Consider the following 22522-nt stretch of genomic DNA (forward strand, 5'->3'; position numbering starts at 1 on the left):
GTCAATTGTCAAGAGCATCATAAAGTTGTGCTTGGCTGTAATTGTGTGAACTTAAATCTGGCTCCTTTATTCTATTCCTGCAATCACCATGTCTGTTTTTGTGGTGGCATTGTGCCGTTTTTATTAGTGTGGTTCCATAGTAAAACTTGAGATTGGGAATGCTGATGGTTCCAGCATTATTCCTCTTGCTCATGATTGCCTTACGCATCTAAGGTCTTTTGTATGCCTATATGAATGGTATTTTTGTATTTCTGTAAAACACAGCAGGAGGATTTGGGTGCGGAGTGCACTGAATCTTACCAACTTGTTTTTGGTAGGATTATCATGGAGGAAAAACTCCATATTCAGCAAATTCTGCTGGAAAAGTGGACATGCATATATATCTATATCTATATCTATATCTATATATCTATATCTATATATATAATGAGAACTTTATATCTCAGCTAACACAAACATCAGCTCCAAATAGATCAAAGACCTCAGCTTATAACCTGAAACTGCTACAGGAGAAGGTAGGGAACACACTACAGCATTTACACATAAATAACGAGTCTCTATACTGGGGCTCTGGTTGCTAGGAAAACGCAACCAACAACCGGGACACAGAAGTCATAAACTACAAAGTTTTGTACAGCAATGGAAACAAATGAGTGAAGAGACTGTCTACAGAATAGAAGACATCTTTGCTACCTATCTATCTGACAAAGCATTAGTCTCTAGAATGTACAAAAAAATGTAAGAAAGCAATTAACTTCAAAATTAGGTGATGATCTTAAGAGAGAATTTAAAAAAGAAGAAACATGAATGGCTTTTAAAAGAGTCCAATATCATTAGCCATTGGAGAAAAGAAAATTGCATAAAATAATGAGATTCTATGATGTGGGATTCCCCTCTGTGTGCTATGAGTTGGTTAATAAAGAAGCTGCTTTATTAACATAGTGGCCTATGGCGGAGCAGAATATAACAAGCTGGGAAATCTAAGCAGAGATAGAGGAGGAAAGAAGGCAGAGTCAGGGAGATGCTAAGTAGTTGCCAAAGGAGAACGACACCAGAACCTTGCCTGTGAGTCACAGCCTCATGGTGATGCACAGGCTGATAGAAATGGGTTAATTTGGGATGTAGAAGCTAGCTGGAAATATGCCTAAGCCATTGGCCAAGCAGTGTTGTAAGTAATTAATACAGTTTCTGTGTGATTATTCTGGTCTGGGCGGCCAGGAAACAAAGGCACAGTCTCCACTTATGATTCCACCTCACCATTGCCAGAATGTCCATCATCAAGAAATTAAATGACAATAAGAGCTGTACAAGATGTGGGGAAAGAGGAACCACTGTTGGCAAGAGAATAAAATAGTGTAGCTGCTATAGAAATTGGTGTGGATGGAGATTCAACAACACCTGGGAAAGACATCTAGCATATCATCCAATTGTACCACTCCCGGTATATTTCCAAAGGACTCTCCACTCCGCTACAGAGTTCCTTGCTCACCCATGTTCATTGCTGCTTTAGTTGTAATAGCCAAGAAATGGGATCAGACTAGACAGCCATCAATTAATAATGGATAATGAATATGTAGTACATATACACAATGCCATTTTATTCAGCCATAAATAAAACTGATTTTTTTTTACAGGAAAAATGGAGGAAGTTGGAAAAACACATATCCAGTGAGGTAACCTAGACACAGATAAATGAATGCCCAATGTTCTTCCTCATATGTGGGTTCTAGCTTCAAACACCAATTTTGTGTGTTGGACCTGGAGTTTCTGTAGAAGTCAGGAAACTAGGAAGAGACTGCTGAGGGGGTCAACTTAAAGGAGAGGAGATATCTTAAAATTTCAAGATGACTGCTTCAAAATGTTATGTACAAAGCATTTTAAGAATCAGAAAATATTAAGTATGCTTTGTACATAACATTTTGCCTTCATACTGATAAACTTCTTTGATGGCAGGACAATAAAATATAACCAGCCTCACCCACGCCAACATCATCCCACATAACACCAAAGAAAAATGTGTAATTATAGAAGTAACATCTATAGTTGACCTTCATTATTTTTGTAACTGCAAGCTGAAAGACAAGGCATCCATCCAGTCAATGAGACTGGGGATTGTTTCAGGGCAGTATATGATAGCAACTGTTGACCTACAATGTCTAAAGAAGAGGCTGGTGTGTATCTGTATAGCTTATCCTATTGAACTCTGAAGAAACTTTGCATATGACCAACAGAAATAAGCCCATATTGTTGGAATAACTGCAGAAAATAAGAGAAACCCCTACTGTTTCCCACTGGAAAATAAGGAATTGAGTGAGTATCCCGTGAGTACCATATGTACACTCTTTCAGGCATGGAGTAAGCACATTATCAGGATAACATTACAGGGAATCCTGTTTTTTTTTTCCTCCATCACTATTTGGCATGCACCCTCTGAGGTAAATGTGGCAAGATATAAAGGAAGCAGGACGTGAGAGCAACAACTTACTTCCAGGATGAGGCTGCACCTCAGATAAATTGGAGTTTATTTCGTATATGTGAGGATTAGAGCACCCCCACAAACAAAGTTTACACACACTCAACAATTCTCTAACAATGCATCTGTGCACTTAGGAAAAACACCAACATAGTTTTACATCTGCACACTTGGGTGATATATCATATGTCATCAGATTCTCCAGAAGATGAGGAGTAATAAAACATGTGAAAATGCTTGTTAAATTATAACAATTAGACAGTATGTATAATGAATGTCATGGCAACTAAAGGCTAGAGATATTAATTTAAATATTATTTTAAGTTTAAGATAAAATTATCATCATAGTCAGACTATCTTTTATATGACACAATATTGTGTGATGTTGACATAAACTTTTAGAATGGTGAGATTATAAGAAACATTGTATTAAATGTTTCCTCTGTTATAATATTAAATTACATCAATATTAAATATTAAAAGCACGACAGTACAGCAGACTTGAGATACCATTGTGATGACCCTATTTTCACAAATGACCCAATGATTCCATTGTAGTCATTTAAGTTGTGTGGCTTTGTTGAATGTATGGTCATAAAAGCATGAATTAACAGGTAAATGAAAAGCAGGAGAGAGAAAGATACTTGGGGCTAATGATTTCTGAACTATACTTGCTTTTCCCCTTCGCTCGGGTACCCTGTTTTAGAAATATCTGAATTCTTGTCCATATGAGTCTCTTTGAATCTCATCTCAGTTAACTTAGGGGTAAGGAAAAGCACATACAGACTAGCTCAAGAGCTGCTGGAAAGTAAAATAACAGTCGATTGTCTGAGCTGACTACTTATCTTCTTTTTGTTGTTTTGTGGATAAATGATATAATAATATAGCCATTAATCTTTCCTTCAGTTTTTTTTAACTCATCCATTCCTCAACTTCTTGAGAGCTCACTATGTGTTGAGAATGTACTCAATGAGAAAGATTCTGACCAGCACACACACACGGATTCCTCCTTGCCATTCAATCTCAAGTCTACCAGCACCATATCAAGTCAAGTATCCTGAGTCTCTGCACAATGTACTTATGCAATTGGAATGAAGGTGGAAAATCTTAAAGGCCTAGAAGTTAGAGTGTTTGAAGACAGATACAGCCTCAGGTATGGACCATCCTTCTATGCTGCCATCTTATTGGTGTTTTAATGCTCCTGGAAAATTTATCTATGTTATGACTAACAAGACTGTTTAATTTGTAAATATGCCTTAGAGCATCCTGAGAGCATCAAGCCTTTAATCACTCTTTGTGGCTTGGTTCATGAATAATGATTCAGCAGAAGATTCACTGGGCACTCGTATGAAAATGAAAGAAATTTATGCCCTGGCAATGCTGAAGCCAGCACGGGCAGCCTGTATATGGCGGTTCTGTTGAACTTGTCCATAGTGGTTAAGAGCACTGCCTGCTCTTCCAAAGGTTCTGAGTTCAATTTTCAGCAACCACACGGTGACTCCCAGCCATCTATAATGAGATCTGGTGCCCACTTGAGGAAGAGACCTGGTCAGTTGTCCTCATCAACATAGACCATGAAACCCAACATGGGCACTTGTACTCCCCAATTAAAATCAAAGTTGTAACAGCATGACCAAATGAACCTCACAGGCTCAAGCATCCAACAAAAGTCAAGGACACAGAGATAGCTCCCTGAAAGAGTGATTCAAGGGTGAGATGGTGCACAGGAAGTGTCTAAGCTGCATGAGACTGCCCACTGTGAGGAGCCAGCATCCACCCTTAAGGGGCTGGGTCATAGATCAGGCACCATAATGTTCGATATGACCTGAGCTGCCCAAGTATTACAAAGGCCACCCAGTGACTGCCTTCACACCTCCAACTCCAGACTCTAAACAGCATTATTTCACACGCTGTTCCCTAACTTATCCTCTGTACACTATAAATACCCAGGGGAAGAGGAAGCCTTCTTTTTCACACTGTAACGCTTCTGTTATGCAAAAAGATACTGTTTTCACTATAATTATCCTAGTTTTTTAAAACAAGAATAGAATTTCAGAGATTTGATTTGACGAATAGTTGGTCACATAGAAGGGCTTAAGGGTACCGAATGATCCTTAAAGCAAGTGAGTGTCAAAGGAGCCACAAATTAGGATTCAAGTGTGCAAGAATCAGAATTGTTAGAATTTTACTTCTGAGAAGATGGCTACATTTAGATGCAGACGGCCTGAGGTGGCCCATCTCGAGTGCTCACGTGAGGAAGATGGTGTGTGAAGAAACGAGAGAACCGTTGGCTTGATGCTTTCTGAAGACGTGTGATAGAAAGGGGACTCCAGTGGCTGAAGGAATGAGTAAGAGAGAGTGGCTATTCCAAGTGCTCATCTGTAGGTTATGTGAGACAGGGCTATATGTAACTCCAGGGCTAACCCATGGGTGTTTGCCAAATGGGAGAGCAAGGAGTCACCCTGGGACATCACAGACGAACGCCTTCTCCCTAGAGTCAAGATGAAGAGTTCTAAATGGGGGGTGGGATGGAAGAAATAAAGAGGAAAAAGAAACACGACCCAGTACCTGAACCTAGTCTTGGAGGCAGAATGATTGTCAGCACAAGGTGAGCAATGAGGTGTGGAATGCTGGCTAGGACCTTTGGAGAAGGGCATCTGTAAACAGTGGGCAGTCTCAGCGGGCTGAGTCAGCACGTGGGCACAGGGGTAGACAGTTCACGAGGGCTTCTGAGAATACAGGAAATGCCTCCTATTTCCCACATTTTAATATAAAGAGGACAAAGTTTTGGGAAAGTTCGGAACCTAGGAGGTCTTGGGCTAATACCAATTTGAAATCATGTGTTCTATTTCTTGTAATAAGAAATGGTTATAGCAGGAAGTAGTGGTGCTCTCCTTTAATCCTAGAATTTGGGAGGCAGAGGCAGTCAAATCTCTGTGAGTTTGAGGCCAGCCTGGTCTACAGAGCTAGTCCCAGGACAGCCAAGGCTACACAGAACAACCCTGTCTTGAAAAACAAAAACAAACAAAAATATCAAAAAACAAAACAAAACAAAAAATGGTTATGACTTAAGTCTCATTAACTTGCAAATACCGTGATTCTACATGGTTTGAATGATAAATGTGTCTTTGACATTTGAATTTTTGGTCCCCAGTTAGTGACTGTTCAGGGAGGCTTAGAAAGTTGGCCTCCCTGGAGGAAGTATGTCCCTGGAGGCCTGCTTTGAAGTTTCCAAAGCCCAGTGCCGGTTCCAGTTCACCCACTCTGTTGATGTTTGCGGCTAAAGCTGAAAAGCTCTCCTCTGTTCCTGCCGCCATGCCCAATGCTTGATGCAAAATCTTCCCCACAGTAATCGTGATAGCTTATGATCTCTCTGGAACCATAAGCCCAAAATAAACCCTTCCTTCTAGATGTTGCCTTGGCCACAACGTTTCATCACAGCAATAGAAAGGTAATTAAGGCAGTCTACAAAATAAAGTGACTCATTTTCACAGACACCACGAGGTGACATTACAATAAAAACTCATACCACTTTTGAAAGCACCAAAACAAACAAAAATATTGATTGGTTTGGCTGATGTATTTCTTCCTCATTATCTTTTGTTTTCTATTGCTAAAAAAAAAAAAGAAGACATAACTATCAATAATTCTGTGAGGCATCCCTGAGGGCTATTCTATCCATGTAGTTCACTGAATGAAAGAAAAGTAATCCTTTTGTGGAGATTTGTAAGATCATATAATGCACAGACCTTTACTCATGTCTCCTTGAACACACATCCTAAACAGCCCTGCCACTTAAGTAAGGGCTGTATTAAAATAAGGGTAGGATTCAATATCTGTCTTCACTTTGGAGCATCAGATGAAACTGAATTATTACCTAAGGACCTTCTTTACCATTCAAGTACATAAATACCTTGTAAAAAAAAAAAGGCCAACAATATATAATACAGTCAAAATATACTTTACAAAATTCTCAGTAATGGAAAAATAAATTTAATTTCTCTAATAGAACCCCTGAACTGTAGTTATAACTACTATGGTGGTGACATTTTAACATACACATAATTATTTTATCCTTGCCACAGTAGAGAACAATGTTCAGGGCTACACATAACTATAGCAGAGCATGGGTGGCGGGGAGATGTGGCCACACAATTGCAGCCTGATTATCTCAGATGCCTGCTATGTCGGGCACCAAGCACAGCCTGGAAATAGAAGTAAGGCCTTTCCTCCCTTCTTTTGTTTTTTTCATCTCCTGTATTTTTCCTTGCAAAGGGTCTGCATAAAGCTCATTATGATATGAGGTGCGATCAGAAATACGAGCATTGCTAAAGGCTGGGGTAAATGTTAGGCATGCACACATGAAAAGCTCTAAGTTGTGAGGCTGCAGGAGATAGCTGGCCAAGGGCTTGTCACACAAACCCGGGAGCCTGAATTCAATTCCTAGAACCCATGTAAAATAAATCAAGCATGGAGCATGGTGGCACCCACTTGCCGTCTCAGTGCTGGGGAGGTGTTGACAGTGGATCTCTGGGCACAGTAGTTAGCCTTACCTAGTCAATGAGAAACTGTTGGGAAAGCGGACACACACACACACACACACACACCGCTATTTAATAACGTTAGCGATTTCTGTCTTCCTGTGTTAAATCCTCCCCATGCTTCCCAGGAAGGAAAAGGAGTAAGATGAAGGCTTGGAATCGGGAGTTTGGCCAGCTGTTCTGAGAAAGGCTGTTGAGGGACTGTGAGGAAAACGGAGACTTCAGCTCCAGTTCTGCGACCATTTTGACTTCGTTGCAGTCACCGCTTCTTGTACAAAATGCGCAGATGCACGGGCTGCTGCAAACCAGCCAGAGCGTTCCCGGTCGCTCTGACTTCCCCTCTGCACAATCAGAATGGAAACATTTGCTCTATTGGACGGGAGTGATAAGGATGGATTTTTAAAGTTTCCATTTTTAAGTGAAAATGAAAGAAAAATGCTCTTCTGGATGTGTTGTGCCTTTGAGCTCCGTTTGAAAAAAAGGGGGGGGGGGAAAGGCAGAGAAAGCTGCTGTGAAGGTCACTGAGTGAAAGAACTTCCTCAGGGCACAGAATAAATTAAATCCCAAGGAAAAAATAAAATGTGATTTCCAGAGTGTGAGGCACAAACTCCAAATGACAATGATTGACAGGCAAACTATATCCGTGCAATATCCAAGACCGCACGTTCTCATTTACCTCAGTGTAGGCAGCAAGCGCCCATTAAACATCCGTCTGATGCCCAAATTAACCTTCTTGGCAAACTGAAAGAGGCACAAACTATCATAATCAACCTTTCATTATCACAGCAGCCTCTAGTTAAAGGGTCAGAATAATTGTGCCATCAGGGCCTTGATTGTTTTCAATCAGCAGCCGGCTGGAGTGACAGCTCCGTGATGGAGGGGTCTGATGAAACCGCACCAGTCCTAATCAGGGCAGATGAAAGGAAGGCATGATTGGTGCAAATGAACAGTCGTGCCTCTCCTTTTCATTTACAATCTGAAATTACTCTTAAATTTGTGAGGTTTTTTTTTCCTTTCCTCCCTTATGAGCGCCACTGAAAGAATGTTTGACTTATTATGAGCTCTGACGGTGCAGAGTTATAAAACACAGGTAGGGTTATCAGCTGAGGCTTTAAGTGGGTATTCAGCATAATTCTAACAAATTCACTCTTGAAAAGCACAAAATGACTAAAAAGGCTTCCAATGACCTAACCTCTCAGTGCGGGTTGATAAAGACCCGGCTGCTCTGCTGGCTTTGCTAATGCTCAGGAGAGAGGGCTGAGAACACGCATGCGCTGTGGATGTTGCCTGCCGCTCCACAGGCGCAGTTGCTCTGCCACAATCCTTTTTTTTTTTTTTTTTCCTCTGAGAACAGGAAAGAACATTAAGAGCTGGAAAGGCTTCATTCATCAGGGGGTGCGCACCAGATACAATCCACTGCGGCTGAGGACCCGAAGTTCCCCAGGGAAACCACAAGTGGCATGGAAGAGACAAGAACCATGAATCCAAAACTGACATCAAAAAGATACTGGGAGAGAAGAAGGGAAGTTCTATGACAGGGCCAGCTAAATTAGGCATTAAATGGATTTGGAGAAAATTAAACACTATAAAGTTACAGCTATAAATGTTTCTTGCATTAAGATACTATAGATACTAACATCCTTTAAAGTTTAGTGATGAATAGAATGGCAAGAACAAGCCTTTAGCTTCTATTCTATTTTCATCCTCAAGTTTGCAGTCAACTAGTGACTAATAATGGGAATGCTATGTTTTATGTCACAGCTACAAAACAAAGGAAAATCTTTTAGTTGTAAAAATCCGTGTGTATTATTTGCTTGTGCACAAGTGTGAATATACATGCATGTGTGTGTGTAGTATAGACTTTGAAGAATTTTTTTTTTTTTAGGACTTCAGCATTTAGGACTCTCCCCCTTTACACTGTGTCTCTTCCAACTGTGATCAGTACTACCGTAAGGCGAGAGAGGGCAGCTGGGACTCAGCTTTGGAGTTATTTTTTTTTTTTTAACATCTTAACTAAGAAGTTCTATGTAAAACTTGACTATTTTATTGGCCAAAACGTTCATTGCAATGACAGCATAAAGGCAAGCAATTCACAATGTAAAAGAGTGATTAGACCAACAGACTTGACTTTTCCATGTAACAATTATCCAAAAAAATATATAAATAAAAAAATTCCCTGAGATCTAGACAGGCTTCATTTTGAGGTCAGCTGCTATCTACAAATGTACCCAGAACCTACAGAATTCACCAAGTTCTACTTAAATGTGAAAAGACTTCAAGTAAAAAGTCCCAATCTTAGGACATTGTGGGACATCTGAATGCTTTATCCTGCTTTTGGTGTTTTGAAGATAACTGTCAAAAGAGCATATCTAGCAAACAGTTCAACACTGTATTTTCCAAGTCCTTCCTTGTTCCCATTCATTTTCTCGGGGCTCAGCATCTTCAGCGTGTCCCTTCCCTTGGACACATAGGCCCAAAAGCGAGTTTTACCAAAGCCCCCAAGGAGCTGGTTCTCCCGTTGTGAGATTGGACTTGAAGCCACGATGTCCTTCTGAAGAGAAGGCATTTTGTGTAGTGGCCCAATACGGACAACTTGGAGGTAAGGATTGTGCTCATCAGGTTGAACCAGCACTTCCAGTGGGTTCAAAGAGCATGCAGATAAAAGGCAAAGCCAATTTGACTAAGGACATTTCTAAGCCCCTGAACCCTAGCAGAACAGATTGATCCAAAGACACCACCGGCCTCTTTACATCACCCAAATCTTGCAGAGGATGAGAAAAGGAAAACATTTTCTTCAGGAGACCTGCTAAACCTGGCGGATGGATTCATTTATTGACTCTATTGTTTAGCCTTTTCTGGATATGCATGAACTTCCTTCCACAGATGATCTACAGTGGGCAGATGAGGAATCCCCTGCAGTTCTCATATCTAGGGTTGATCTCACATGCAATGAGAAGGAAGCTTCCATGCGTTGACCTCTTACCTAAGCAGCAACTTTTCAGCTTGCAGGGTTTAGTTTAACGTTCAGCTGTGAGTAATTTCCATTGTGATTGGCTGTCTTATAGTCAATTTAGGATAATTAATGCCAAATTACATTGTAATTCACATAGAATTACAAATTAAAAGCTATATTAAGAGCAAATGAATTAATCAAAATTAATGATATTATGCTCACTTGTTTTAGAGTGTTAATAAGATGGGTCTTCCTAAAACGTTTAAACTTCAGCATACCATCCATCTCTCCTTTAATTATCTGACTTCCTGGCGTGGCCAGAGAAGGTGGTGGCCTGTGGGCATTTCACAACAAGAGCACACACACTAGGGAGACGTGTGGATTCTGCTTCCAGTAGGAGGGGCTCTTTTAGTCTGTCCTTAAACATGCTGCCAGTGCCTCTTACCAACACTCACTTGCAAAGTCTTTTATAAACAAATGAGACAATTCTGATACCTTCCTGTGTAAAACACAAGGGTCCTTTTAATTCTACCTAGACTGGACTCTATTTCTGGTGATGCTTGTCCTCCCAGGATGCTGGGATTCATGTGCAGTCCTCATTGTGACACTCCCATAACACAGTGGAGGTGGTTGGACCAAGATGGAGAATATCCCCACAGAGAACACACAAGCCTGCATTCTCAGCGCAAAGGGAACCTTAGAATTAACTCCCTCTGTGGGTTCTTACTCTGACTATGGTCTTTTCCAGGTTGGTTGAGTCCAACTGTGGGAGAGACGGAGTAGAGAGCTCATGCATTCTAGGTAAGTACCCATCACTGTGCTCTATCTGAATCCAAATCTCAGGCTTTATTTTAAATTGTATCAAAAATCACAGGGGCAGGGGGGAAGGAAGTAGCACATAAAGATATTAGTATTAAACAACAAATGCCAAGTCCTTTTCATCTATACATCCAAGTTCCTGGACCACTCCACAGAGATATTTTGACACACCATCTTAGAACGCCAGGGCCAGGAAATCACAATGGTCTGGTATAGCAAACCATCATGAACTTCAGCACAATTGTAATGACCTGATATTGTAGAATATGGGCTCATGAGTTCATGTGTATTGGAAAGAGAGTAATATATGTCTATACTGATAAATTAATATTTTCTCTTTCTCTTAAACCTTGTATCTAAGCTGTCTTCCAACTGTCAATTTCTGTCACATAAATTTCTAAAGTTTCAATATATTGAGAATATAATGAAGACCTAATGATTCATCATTTCCATTCAATTCTTTATGGTTTTTAGTCCCAGGAAGAAACCGTAGCCCACAGACTTCTCCAACACAGTCTTCATTGCCGCAACAGAAATAGTGGAACTCAGAACTCTCTTACTCCAAAATTTCCCCATAGGATCTTCAAAAGACTCCCCCTCATCAGCTGTCCCCTCCTGCACTGTATTTTGCCACCTCATATTCTGAAGAATGTAAGGTACTTCCTTGAGTATCTGGAAATCTCTGTCCATGCTTCTTAACTGACCCATCTTGAGACCCAATTTCCTGGCAAGATCCTCAGCAAGACTTTCCTTTACAACTTTGACAGAGTCATTTTTGCTGCGTACTGCCACGTTGTACAAGAAGTTCAAAGGAAAGATGGCCAGTTACTACAAATACCTATAACTGATTTCAGTCACTATAGAGGAAGATCGGACATGAAAGATGTGGGAGCTACTTTGAGGTTCCTTTTTGGTGGTGGTGGGGGGACTTGGTGTATTTCAAGAGAACAGTGACATGTCCACTGAAGCAGACTGCGAAGTGGGTTAGTGGATCACTGCATCTCATGCTTGAACTTCGGTTTTCTCACAAGTTCAAATGTGGATAAAACTAGCCTCATCTACCATGACAAGTCTAAGGAGAGATTCAGATGAAATTACGTGTAAAAATTCATTAAAATATGAAGCTCTCTAGGCTTGTAAGAATTATTATTGTTGTTGTTATTGATGGACTTCCGTGCCAGCCCTCGGGGTTTCTACCTCATATGCAGCTTATGGTTGGGTTTTATTTTTAAATCCCTGATAACCCAGGTAGCAGCAATATTACTGCAGGCCACCGATGCATAAGTAATATTCTCCAGTCGTCTTTTTCCTTCTCATAGCAGCAACAAAAATATCAGTCTGGAAACAACATGAATCACAATGAAAATTAAAAGCAGAAAACATAAATATGTCATATCTCATAAATCACCTTCTTGTTCTGTTGTGTTCAATTCTTGAAAAAAAAAAGAAAGAGAAAGAAAGAAAAAGAAACCATTAACTCATGGGACCAACAGCACATGAATACAAGTTGGCTTTCTTGTAATTTCTGATAATCACCTACCCCTTACAGCTACTTGACAACTCACAGCTCTGGTGCTGGGAATTAGCTGCAGGAACGTTCCTCTGAAATGATGGTGTCATGTGCCTCACAAGGGCACAAAGCCCAGACAAACAACAGCAAAGCCACCAGTCAAGCTACTGGAGATGAATGCTCACGGAGAATTAGCAGCATGTAGATCAGGAGGACAGACTAAATACACAGCAGCATCTTCAAGCACCAGGCCTGGAAATATCAGCATTACTCAGTGTCCAGCTGGGGGCCCATAAAAGAAGCAGCATCCTCAGGGCTGCACCATTTGGGATGCAAAGGAGCTGCTGTTTGTTCTCTTTACTAACATTTAATAGGGTGTAGACGACTGTATGTAGCTGGGTGGAGCCGTAAGCAGTTTCAGGAAGAAAATTGAGAAGTGGTGCAAATTTGATTAGCTTAGGGATTGGTGAATAAAAATGCATATGGAAATCAATGCGTGAATATACCCTGCAAATGTCTAGCTGGGAAAAAATATAGCAATACGATCATGCTACAACTCATGCACAAGGATAGACAAGGATGCAATGAAAGATTATACTTTGGGGGTAAAATTCTCAGACCTCAGAATCTGAATCCGTTTTAATTTACCAAAATCCATGTATTTAAAATGTGAACTCTCTTCGAGGAATTTTTGGATTGTATAGTCATACACACCATCTGATTTGTTTGACTAGGATGGTACCAGAGACCAGCAGATCTTTTCAAAGATATATGAATAAAAATAATCAAGTCACGAGGGTAACAGCAAAGGAACGCTGGGTGGTGTGGAATGTCGAAATAATAGCACTTCTTTTTCCCTCGAAGCCAGATCATTTCAAGACACCCCAAGTGACAAACAGAGCGTCCACACCAGACCCAACTGCACCTAGGAAAGCAAGGCCTACTGGCCCTTTCTGTTACCAAGCACCTAGCACCCATGCTAGAGCAGGCAATTAGGAGTGCTCAATAGGATCTAGCCTGACACAGCAGGTCCTCAGTACCTAGTTGTCATGAATGGAAGAATGAAAGAAGCACATGTCATTGGACACAGAAGAATTAGCAAGATGGCAGGCACAGGGCAGGAAGAGCTGCCATTCTCCTCCTCGTACTGTGGGCACTGCTACACAGCAAACCAGATGGTCAAGAATTTCCTCTTCTTCTGATTTTATTTCTCTAGTACTGGAGACTGGACACAGAGACTCGTGCACAACAGCAAGAACTCTACTATGGCACTAACCCATGTTTTCCCAATTTTGTTTAAAGCCAGAGGAATCATTTGATGAATCTTGGCATTTATCACTCCTTAGTAACTTTGGGCTATCGGCCAAAGTGGACAGAGTTCAAAAATTAGAGGACATGGATTTGCAGCTTTTTTCACCAAATTTCCCATTCACATCATTGAAACAACAACAACAACAACAACAACAACAACAACAACAACAACAAAAAGCAGTAAATGCAAAGGCATTCTCAAAACCGTGATCCACTGTGTAAATGAGAAGCACGGTGATGTATTGTTTCACCCGCTGCAGTGTTTGGGGTCCTCACTTATCCCTGACTAGAAGTATATTTGGGTCAATTTATCATCTAAGAGATAGAAGATGAGCCTGCGGAAGTCATTCTCGTCCTCCACTCTCTAACTAGGAAAGGGTAGTAGCAGGCTTACCTTCCGAGATTACTTTCAAGGAAAATGATTAAACTGAAATGCAGTGCGTTGGTTCTATGGCGCAGATGAAAGCTGAAGAAAAACTTGTCAAAAAACAAAACCCCAAAGCAGCGCTGCATGTAAGGCTGTTGACCACCCTAGACAGTGCGCAACTGACATGACCAGACAACAAGTTTCCAATAAAATCAAGGAAGCATGGATTTCTAAGAGACCAAGCTCATTTCCTATAACATGCTTCCTAAAATAAATACAGCTTTATGTAGAACCAGGTAGATAGGTATATCTTATATCATGCATTCTGTTTTAATATGGAGGCCCTACATTATTGTCACTGATGCAAGAGAACAACACGGCATGTACAGTGTGAACATGGCAGGCACAGTCTCTGCCTCTGGGAGCATATCATCCCACACAGAGGCAAACAGGATATGGCCAGCCCCAAAGAGGTAGCATGGACCTTTTAGGTGTAGGTGGGAAGTGCTTTCCCACCCAACGTCAATACAGGAATAAAAGGACTATCATTAGAGAATACATAGGAAGCCTTAGTAAGTTATTAAAGGAAAATAAAAATTCTCCAACTGTAAAGATTACAATGAAATAAGTATTTTGATAAATTTGAGAAATAATCACTCAAAATTTTTAGGGGTCAAATTCCTAACATAGTCTATGTCTAACACACGACAGGTGTCAAAAATATTCATTTTATTTCCCCAAGCTATCTTGATCCATCTGAAAGACATCCTTTTTGTTTCTACTATTTTAGAGATGAAGCCCTAAATTCTCAGAGCTGTCTTCACCGTTTAAAACAATTAAAAGTCCCTCCCATTGAGGGTCAGGCTTAGGGAGATGAACAGAGTTGGCCAACCTGTGTCCTGTCCTCCCCATTCAGCAACCTCAGGGGTCTCGGCTGCTTAGTCTATGCTGAGAAGAGACTGCGCTGGTTCTGATGGCGCAGGCCGATAGGATTTGCTGACGGAGGCAGAGGCAGGTGGATCTGGAGTTTGAGGCCAGCCTAGACTACACATTTTTGGGACTGGAGAGAAGTCTCAGCAGTTAAGAGGACTGACTCTTCTTCCAAAGGCCTTGAGTTCAATTCCCAGCAACCACATGGTGGCTCACAACCATCTACAAAGAGATCTGGTGCCTACTTCAGGGGTTCAGGCACACATGCAGCCAGAGTATTGTATTCATAATAAATAAATAAATAAATAAATCTTGAGAGAGAGAGAGAGAGAGAGAGAGAGAGAGAGAGAGAGAGAGAGAGAGAGAGACTGCACTCCTGGTTAAGCTTGTCTAGGAACTGGCACCAAGAAGAACTTTTCCTATCAACTGCCCTAGGAATAGATTCACCTTGCTCTCAGTCTAGGTATATCGGATCTGTGGCTGAACAAGCAGGGAATGTATCTTTTTGAGACAAAAGAGATAAGTAGCCCTCCTGGAGGAAGGGCAGAATTATTTCATTCTAAGCTGTTTTTATTCTTTTTTAAAATTGAAAATATATTTTTTTCATACAATATATTCTGATTATGGTAAGCCTCCCACCAACTCCCCATCCACCCAAATCTACATCCATTTTTGCCCTGTTTCATTAGAAAACAAACAGGCTTCCATGCTTGTTTGTTTAAAACATTTCTTTGACAATTATGGACTGAGTATATTGAATGTAGATAACATGGTGAACTGGCACATACAAATATTGCGTAATTATTATGATAGTCTAATTAGCATAATCATCACCAGCCATGCAGGACACCCAATCCTCAGAATTTGTTTGTGAAAAGTTTCGAACCTTCTAACCAGCACTTCCTTTGGCAGGTCCCCTGCTTAGGACTCTACAGGTCGAGTCCGGCAGGCTGAACAACATCCTACTGAAACAAAGTCTGGAGTTAGTGCTAAAAACTCTCACGGACCTGCAAGCAAAGTCAAACTGGTAGAGATTTGCCAGGTAACGCAGTGGAAGACCTCGAACTCCTATGTCCTCTGTGCTCACCTGCTCATTTTTCTGCTACTTGTGTTTCCTCTTTCTTTGAAGCTAATAATTTGGTGGCTTTCATTTGGAATTTGAGAACCCATTCTCCTCTGGACATAAAACCAAATTGCCAAGTTATACTGAGGAGAATTTCGAACAATGTACATTTAAAGTCCTTTGGGTCATAAAACATATGATACACACCTGTGGTTCGAACATCTGTTTCCTCTGCCAACACAGTGAAGTTAACTAAGAGACCAAGTAACGACTGGCTAATGAAAGAAAAACCATGTGGGACAGACTAAGACATCCTATGCAAAAGAAGAGACTTAAAGTTTAAAAGGATCAAACAGTCTGAGTACGGTGGTGAATACCTTTAGTCTGCATACTCTGGAGCAGAGGCAAGAGGATCTGTGAGATCAGGGCTAGCCTCATCTATAGAGTGAATTCCAGGCCAGCAGAGGATACATAATCCCTATCTCCCCACCATACCCCCAGGACAAATAAACATAGAAACAAAGAATAATGAGGCAGAGATTTAAGAAGCCCATAGATTCACGAAATGGTCACTGCAGGTTGCAGCATAGCGTATCAAGGTGAGGGACAGAAAAATGAAAGGGTAAATAAATTAGTTTATGCAGTGGGGATATTTAATGACTCTCATGACAGGTCTTCAGAGCAAAACTGGTAAATAATGAAAACGAGACCTTCCTCCGGATAAGGGACGGTCCCAGATTACATTACCAGTGTGTAGTGAGATAGCCACCTGGGTAAACTTGTGTGTGGACCACGTTGCACCTAAGCGGTGCTGCACATATTAATCAGATGGCACTACCCCTCATCTGAGTTTCCATTACCTGCCCTACTTGGTGCCAATTTCCTTTCTCTTCCTCGGCACCCCTTCGTCGCTGTTCTTTAAGACATGGGATGGGGATTTGTCAAAGTCAATGAGCACTTTATTACAGTGAGAACGTTCTGTAATGAACAATTCAGCGGTTTAATGAGATTCTGGAGATCTGTCTCCAGCCTGTCCGTCAAGTTTCACTTCTGTAAAGCACCCTGACACTAATCCTCTGGCAGACCCAATCTTTACCCTGGGCTGAATATTAGATTCTTCCATGGTATATTGCATTACTAGTATAACCTCAGCAAAAAAAAAAAAAAAATGATGAACTTAACTCTACTTGAGGCACTATAGTTGGTCTGATTTGATTTTTCTCTATTGAGTATGAGGGAATTACTTATTTGCTAAGATAAAGCGAAAACAATTTCTTATTGCCTACTGAATGCCTAAATTGATAATATTTATGGAAGTCTTTTAATTCCTTTTCAGTGATCAGGTCTAAAGAAACTATCTTATTGCCTGCAGAAACCAGCTTCTAAAATTCTACTTTATAATACTGTAGCCTTTCGAGAGGCAACTCTGTAGAAGCTTCTAAGCAGACGGAACGGAATTTTCCTGCTATCCAGATATCTGCACATCACCATGTCAATCTCTGGCAGTGCCTTCAACCGTGGCACAATAGCAGACAGATGCCAAAAGAATGGGTGGCCTCAAATCTCAATCTTGGTAGGATAAAAGGCACAGAATCTAAATCTAGTCTGTATCTTTTCCCCTTAACGAAGGAAAGGAATTTGGCTACTTCGTACTCTGAGCTGACCATAGTAAATCCTGATGCTTTGCATGATAGGACAGGGATGTGGATTATTGAAATCCCTGCCAGAACCATATCCTCACCAGCACGAGCAACCATTGTCTGAATAAACATTCCCTGAAATACCCAGAAAGCTGCAGGCACTTGTAACTACTTTTTAAACCAAGACTGTGGACTAGTGAGGAGATGTGGTTGGTATCAAGAGACTTGGATTCGAAAGGGGCTCTGCCCTGTAAACTGGAGCCAAGTACAGAGCCTTGTTAAAGCATGGAGATGGAGCCAGCTGCTCCTCAGGCCTCTTGTGCTGACAAGTCAATACGGTTTCAAATATCTGCGTCCTGATTGGCCCTTTTCTCTTACTACTTTCAATAAAAAGAACTACAGCTGCTGACTAAACTTCAAAGAAGGAAGCAAGGTATCTGGAAATTTATACATCAATACAATCAGTGTTCAATGACACATTTGACCAGTGGTAAAGCAAGCAAGCATGATGGAGGAAGGTCATTGATTAAGTAATAAAGAAACTGCTTGGCTTCATAGGTTAAAACATAGGTGGGAGGAGTAAACAGAACAGAATGCTGGGAGGAAGAGGAAGTGAGCTCAGAGGCCATGTTCCCCTCTCCCGGGCAGACGCCATGAAGCAAGCTTCCAGGTCAGACATGCTGAATCTTTCCCGGTAAGACTGATGCTACATAGATTATTAGAGATGGGTTGATCGGTATATGAGAATTAGCCTGTAAGGGCTAGAGTTAACGGGCCAAGCAGTGTTTAAAAGAATACAGTTTGTGTGTTGTTATTTATGGTGTAAGGCTAGCCATGCGGGAGCCGGGCGGGACGAAAAGCAGACCTGCAGCTCCCACAACAGAATGGTGCCCAACGTGTGGACAACTTTATCCACATAAAGCCTGAGACAGCTTGGGAAGTAAGTCTATAACAAACAAACAAGCAAACAAACATAACATAACTATCTGAATATGGCTGGCAAAATTGGAGTTTGCTACCTCATCTGCCAATAGAACACTGAACTTTTCCTAGTATTTGTACAAGATAGCCATTTTTCACCCCATCCTGCAGGCACAGCATTCTAAGTAGCATCAAGATGTGTAGACAGTGCTGCAGAATGAGATAGACAGTGAAGGGAGAAGGGAGAAAATGGGATGCACATCCCAAAGACTTCAGGCGCAGTATCCAAGGACAGTCACTAGGGATGAGCAGAAGAGGATTTAAATTGAATAATCAACTTTCAAACAAAAAACATCCTCCCTGTCCCCTAGACAAAGCAGTGACAGGATGTGAAAAGATTCTAGAGTCAGGGGAAAAGGAAGGGCTTGCGAAAGCAGTAAGGAATGCATAATGAACTAAAGAGGGTTTTTTTTTTTTCTTTCCCACTCTAGTGTAGGAAGAACATTGAGGTCTTTCATTTGAGATTTAAGCATCCATCTATTAAAGTAAGGAAGTGCTTCTGAAAATAAAAAAGAGAGAGTCGGTATAGGAACAATAGAGAGAGGAATAGCAGGGTATATGTGATCTGATCTGGGAAATGGGAAGGGGGAACTATAAATGGGTAGGGGAGAGGGAAATAAGTGCCAAGGAAGGAGAGAAGAAAATAGTTTAAGAATGTCAGGAAAAGTCATAAGGAATCATACTATTAGCTATCTGTCTTAAAAAACTATAATGCACATACATCTATGTATAAACATATACAGTTTAAAGGAAATTTTCTCATCTGGGGAGACAATGCTCCCTCCAAGAGCCAAAGATCATCTAACAAAAGCCCTTACCCCAGGCATAAGAAGCCCTCTTTGGAGTGGTTGATCAGAATTGTCCAAGGGACTCCTAAACTCACAGGCTGTTTCTATTGCCCTTGTTTGTCTCCAGATGTGGATGGTGAAGGCCCATATTGCTAAAGACACCATGCACCTCACACACAGAGACCAGAGGCCCCTCAGTGGGAGCTGACCTGAATGCCTCCTCCTTGTGGACTAACTTTCAAGGCACCAGAAGGTACTGTGCAAGACTCCAAAGGAGGGAAAGAACCAGCAGTTCTGGCCATCCATGAAACTTATAAACCATGCAATGACCAGCTTGGCAAGTTAACCTTAAAGGTGTACTTATGGGCACATACCTTGGTAGTAACCAAGAACTCTCTAATTGGATTTAAGATTCACCTAACAGTAGGAAAATCATGCCTGGCTCTGGAAACCAAGCCAGCTACTACCCAAGGCTCTTGAAGAATCACAGATCTTATAGGTGAACCTACCACTAACCGCTTTACTAAACCAACATAATCCCCAACTAAAATTTAATTATTTCTCCTTATGCCCACAAATAAGTGTATTCCTCACAGTTCATCAAGGGAACTTCTCTTTACAACAGATGGAGACCACTACAGCAAACCACAACCAAACAAAATGCAGAGTTGGGTAGCCCAGTCTCAAAGGATACATCTACCAAATATCCCTACATCTGAGGCTCAGGGAACATTTTGGAAGGGGAGGCGGTATGATTGTAAGAGCCATAGGATCAGGAAGCTTGCGGTGAAATTATGTCTCCTAGTAACGTCAGAAGCTACACCCACAAAGTCTCACCAACATGACCACCCAAACAAAGATGACGATACACATGCTCAAGTGAAGGCAGGGGAAAACCCACAAGGCTTTAGTCCTACAAAAAGAACTACAGGCAATCAGGGAATGCTGAGATCAGGAGAAATAGTTTTCCCCAGGGAAGAGCACGCCCACTAGTTATCTAGTACCAACTGGTTAGCCCTGAAAACAAATATACAAGTAACATTATACAGAGAAAGCAGATTGTATGGAGGCATATATATGTCTCTCTGTGCGTGTTTATGTGTATATATATGTGTGTGTGTGTATGTATACACATATACTTATATGCATGTAACAAAAATTAATGGAAAAAGGTCATGGATTAGAAAGAGAGCAAGGGGGTATATGGGAGCGTTTGAAGAAAGGAAAAAGGAAAAGAAAAATAAATTATATTATAATCTTAAAAATAAAAGACACAACTTTTGAAAACAGTCCAAATTCCCTAGACATGCACACTATTGCTCTTAGGAATTTTTGGAACAGACTCCAAGGATTTAAAAACAATATCAAAGATTCCAGAGTACAACCATCTTTGAATATTTGTGTTCACCTATGACGTATAAATTTATCTGTTAACCTTCATATCATTGACTTGTAGACAAGTCCTTCACCCAGACTTAACACATTAAAAATTGCCAACTTCAAAACTTATTAATAAGTTATCTACAAATTAGTTAAAAACTCAAATGAAAAGGTTTATTTGAACTACTAAAAGCTATTTCTATTTTTTCTCATTTAAATAATTTCAAAAGGAAATGTTTATGAATGGTTTCTCCCCAAACCCTGAATTCTTTTGTTTCAATGGCTTAAATATGTATAAAATTGTTTTACAATTCATTCTTCACATATTTAGCTTAAGAAACGTTTTTGGTGTCAAGAGAAAATCCCTTCCCTCTTCTGATTTACCCACGTTTGAGGAAACCACAGTGCTGGTCTCATTCCCGACGAGCTGCAGACTGGCGAGTGTCCACCAATGGCTGCGAACTGGCGGGTGCCCACCAATGGCTGAAGACTGGCGGGTGCCCACCAATGGCTGAAGACTGGTTGATGTCCACCAATGGCTGGGACTGGCAGGTGTAAATGGCTGCAGATTGGTACGTTTCTACCAATGACTTGCCCACCGAGGGAGTGGTTACACCTGAATTCTTTTCTTTCTGATGATGTCATGCCTTTCCGAGGCCATGCAGTGTGCCCTTACCTGCCAGATCTGCTCTTCGCTCAGGGAGGTCAAGCGGTCACTCTTGAGCACTTCCTGAAGCAGACAGTAGGGCAGCGTGAGAACATCCTCTGGGCGACTCTTTAGAAGCTCTGAGAGATGCTTCACTAGGAAATCAATCACAGCCTTCTCCAGCAAAGTGAGGTGAAAGAGGTCAGCAAGTCTGTACAGATCCAAGTAATTAAAGCTATTTAGTTCCTGGGTGCCAAAAAACATAAAAAAAAAACTCTTAGAAATTCACATAGAACAGGCAAGAAATTTTCATATTTTCATACTGGGTGGGGTGATATATATATATATATATATATATATATATATATATGTTTTCCAAGGCAGGGTTTCTCTGTATAACATTCCTAGCTACCCTGTAGCTAGCTCTTGTAGACCAGGCTGGTCTAGAACTCACATAGATCCACCTGCCTCTGCCTCCAGAGTGCTGGGATTAAAGGTGCGTACCACTATTGTCCAGCAGGGGCCATTAATATTAAGATAATCCCCCTACCCCAATTATAAGGCTCTAAGTTTTCCTTCACCCCCAACCCATATTCTTTTTAAAATAACTTATTTTTATTTTATGTGCATGGGTGTTGTGCCTGCATATATGCCTGTATGAGGGATCCCTTGGAACTGGAGTTACAGACAGCTGTGGGTTGTCATGTGGGTGCTTGGAATTGAACCCTGGTCCTCTGGAAGAGCAGACAGTGCTCTTAACTGCTAAGCTGTCTCTCCAGACCTTAAAGACATCTTTACAATGTGATTTCCTGAAAGGATGTCCTCATTTTGCCAGCTGAAATGCTACTTTGCAACTTTCTAAAAACATGTGGAAGTCCTTACCAATAAAGACTGGTGGCTCATGGGAGCCATTACGAAGGACAAGAAAGAAAGATTCTTGTGCTTTTTGCCTGCTTGCCCTCACCCGTCCTTTGCCCTTCATTGGCATTAAAGTCTGCTTCTCCAGGATTCTGTTGTATACTGAAGATCAGCTGAGACACCCAGACTCATGGAGTGAACAACTGTTGGAATCTGGGACTTTCTATCGGTAAACAGTCATTGTTGGACTTGCTGAGCCACA

General features: G+C 41.1%; 1 protein-coding gene across 3 annotated transcripts in view; it reads right to left on the reverse strand.

The window, feature by feature from the left end:
* The window catches only part of Klhl32 (kelch like family member 32), a 207683-nt gene that overhangs the window by 50948 nt on the left and 134213 nt on the right, over positions 1–22522 (reverse strand). Inside the window, exon 6 of one of the 3 annotated variants that reach the window (XM_013351931.2) lies at positions 21433–21648. The exons of 1 other annotated variant lie outside the window; for it this stretch is intronic. In XM_013351931.2, the coding sequence (XP_013207385.1) occupies positions 21433–21648 (216 nt within the window). The remainder of the gene's footprint in view (positions 1–21432; positions 21649–22522) is intronic. One more of the 3 variants, XM_026786710.1, reaches the window with a different exon arrangement.

This window comes from Microtus ochrogaster, linkage group LG5 (genome assembly GCF_000317375.1).
Source record: "Microtus ochrogaster isolate Prairie Vole_2 linkage group LG5, MicOch1.0, whole genome shotgun sequence".
Lineage (NCBI taxonomy): Eukaryota > Metazoa > Chordata > Mammalia > Rodentia > Cricetidae > Microtus > Microtus ochrogaster.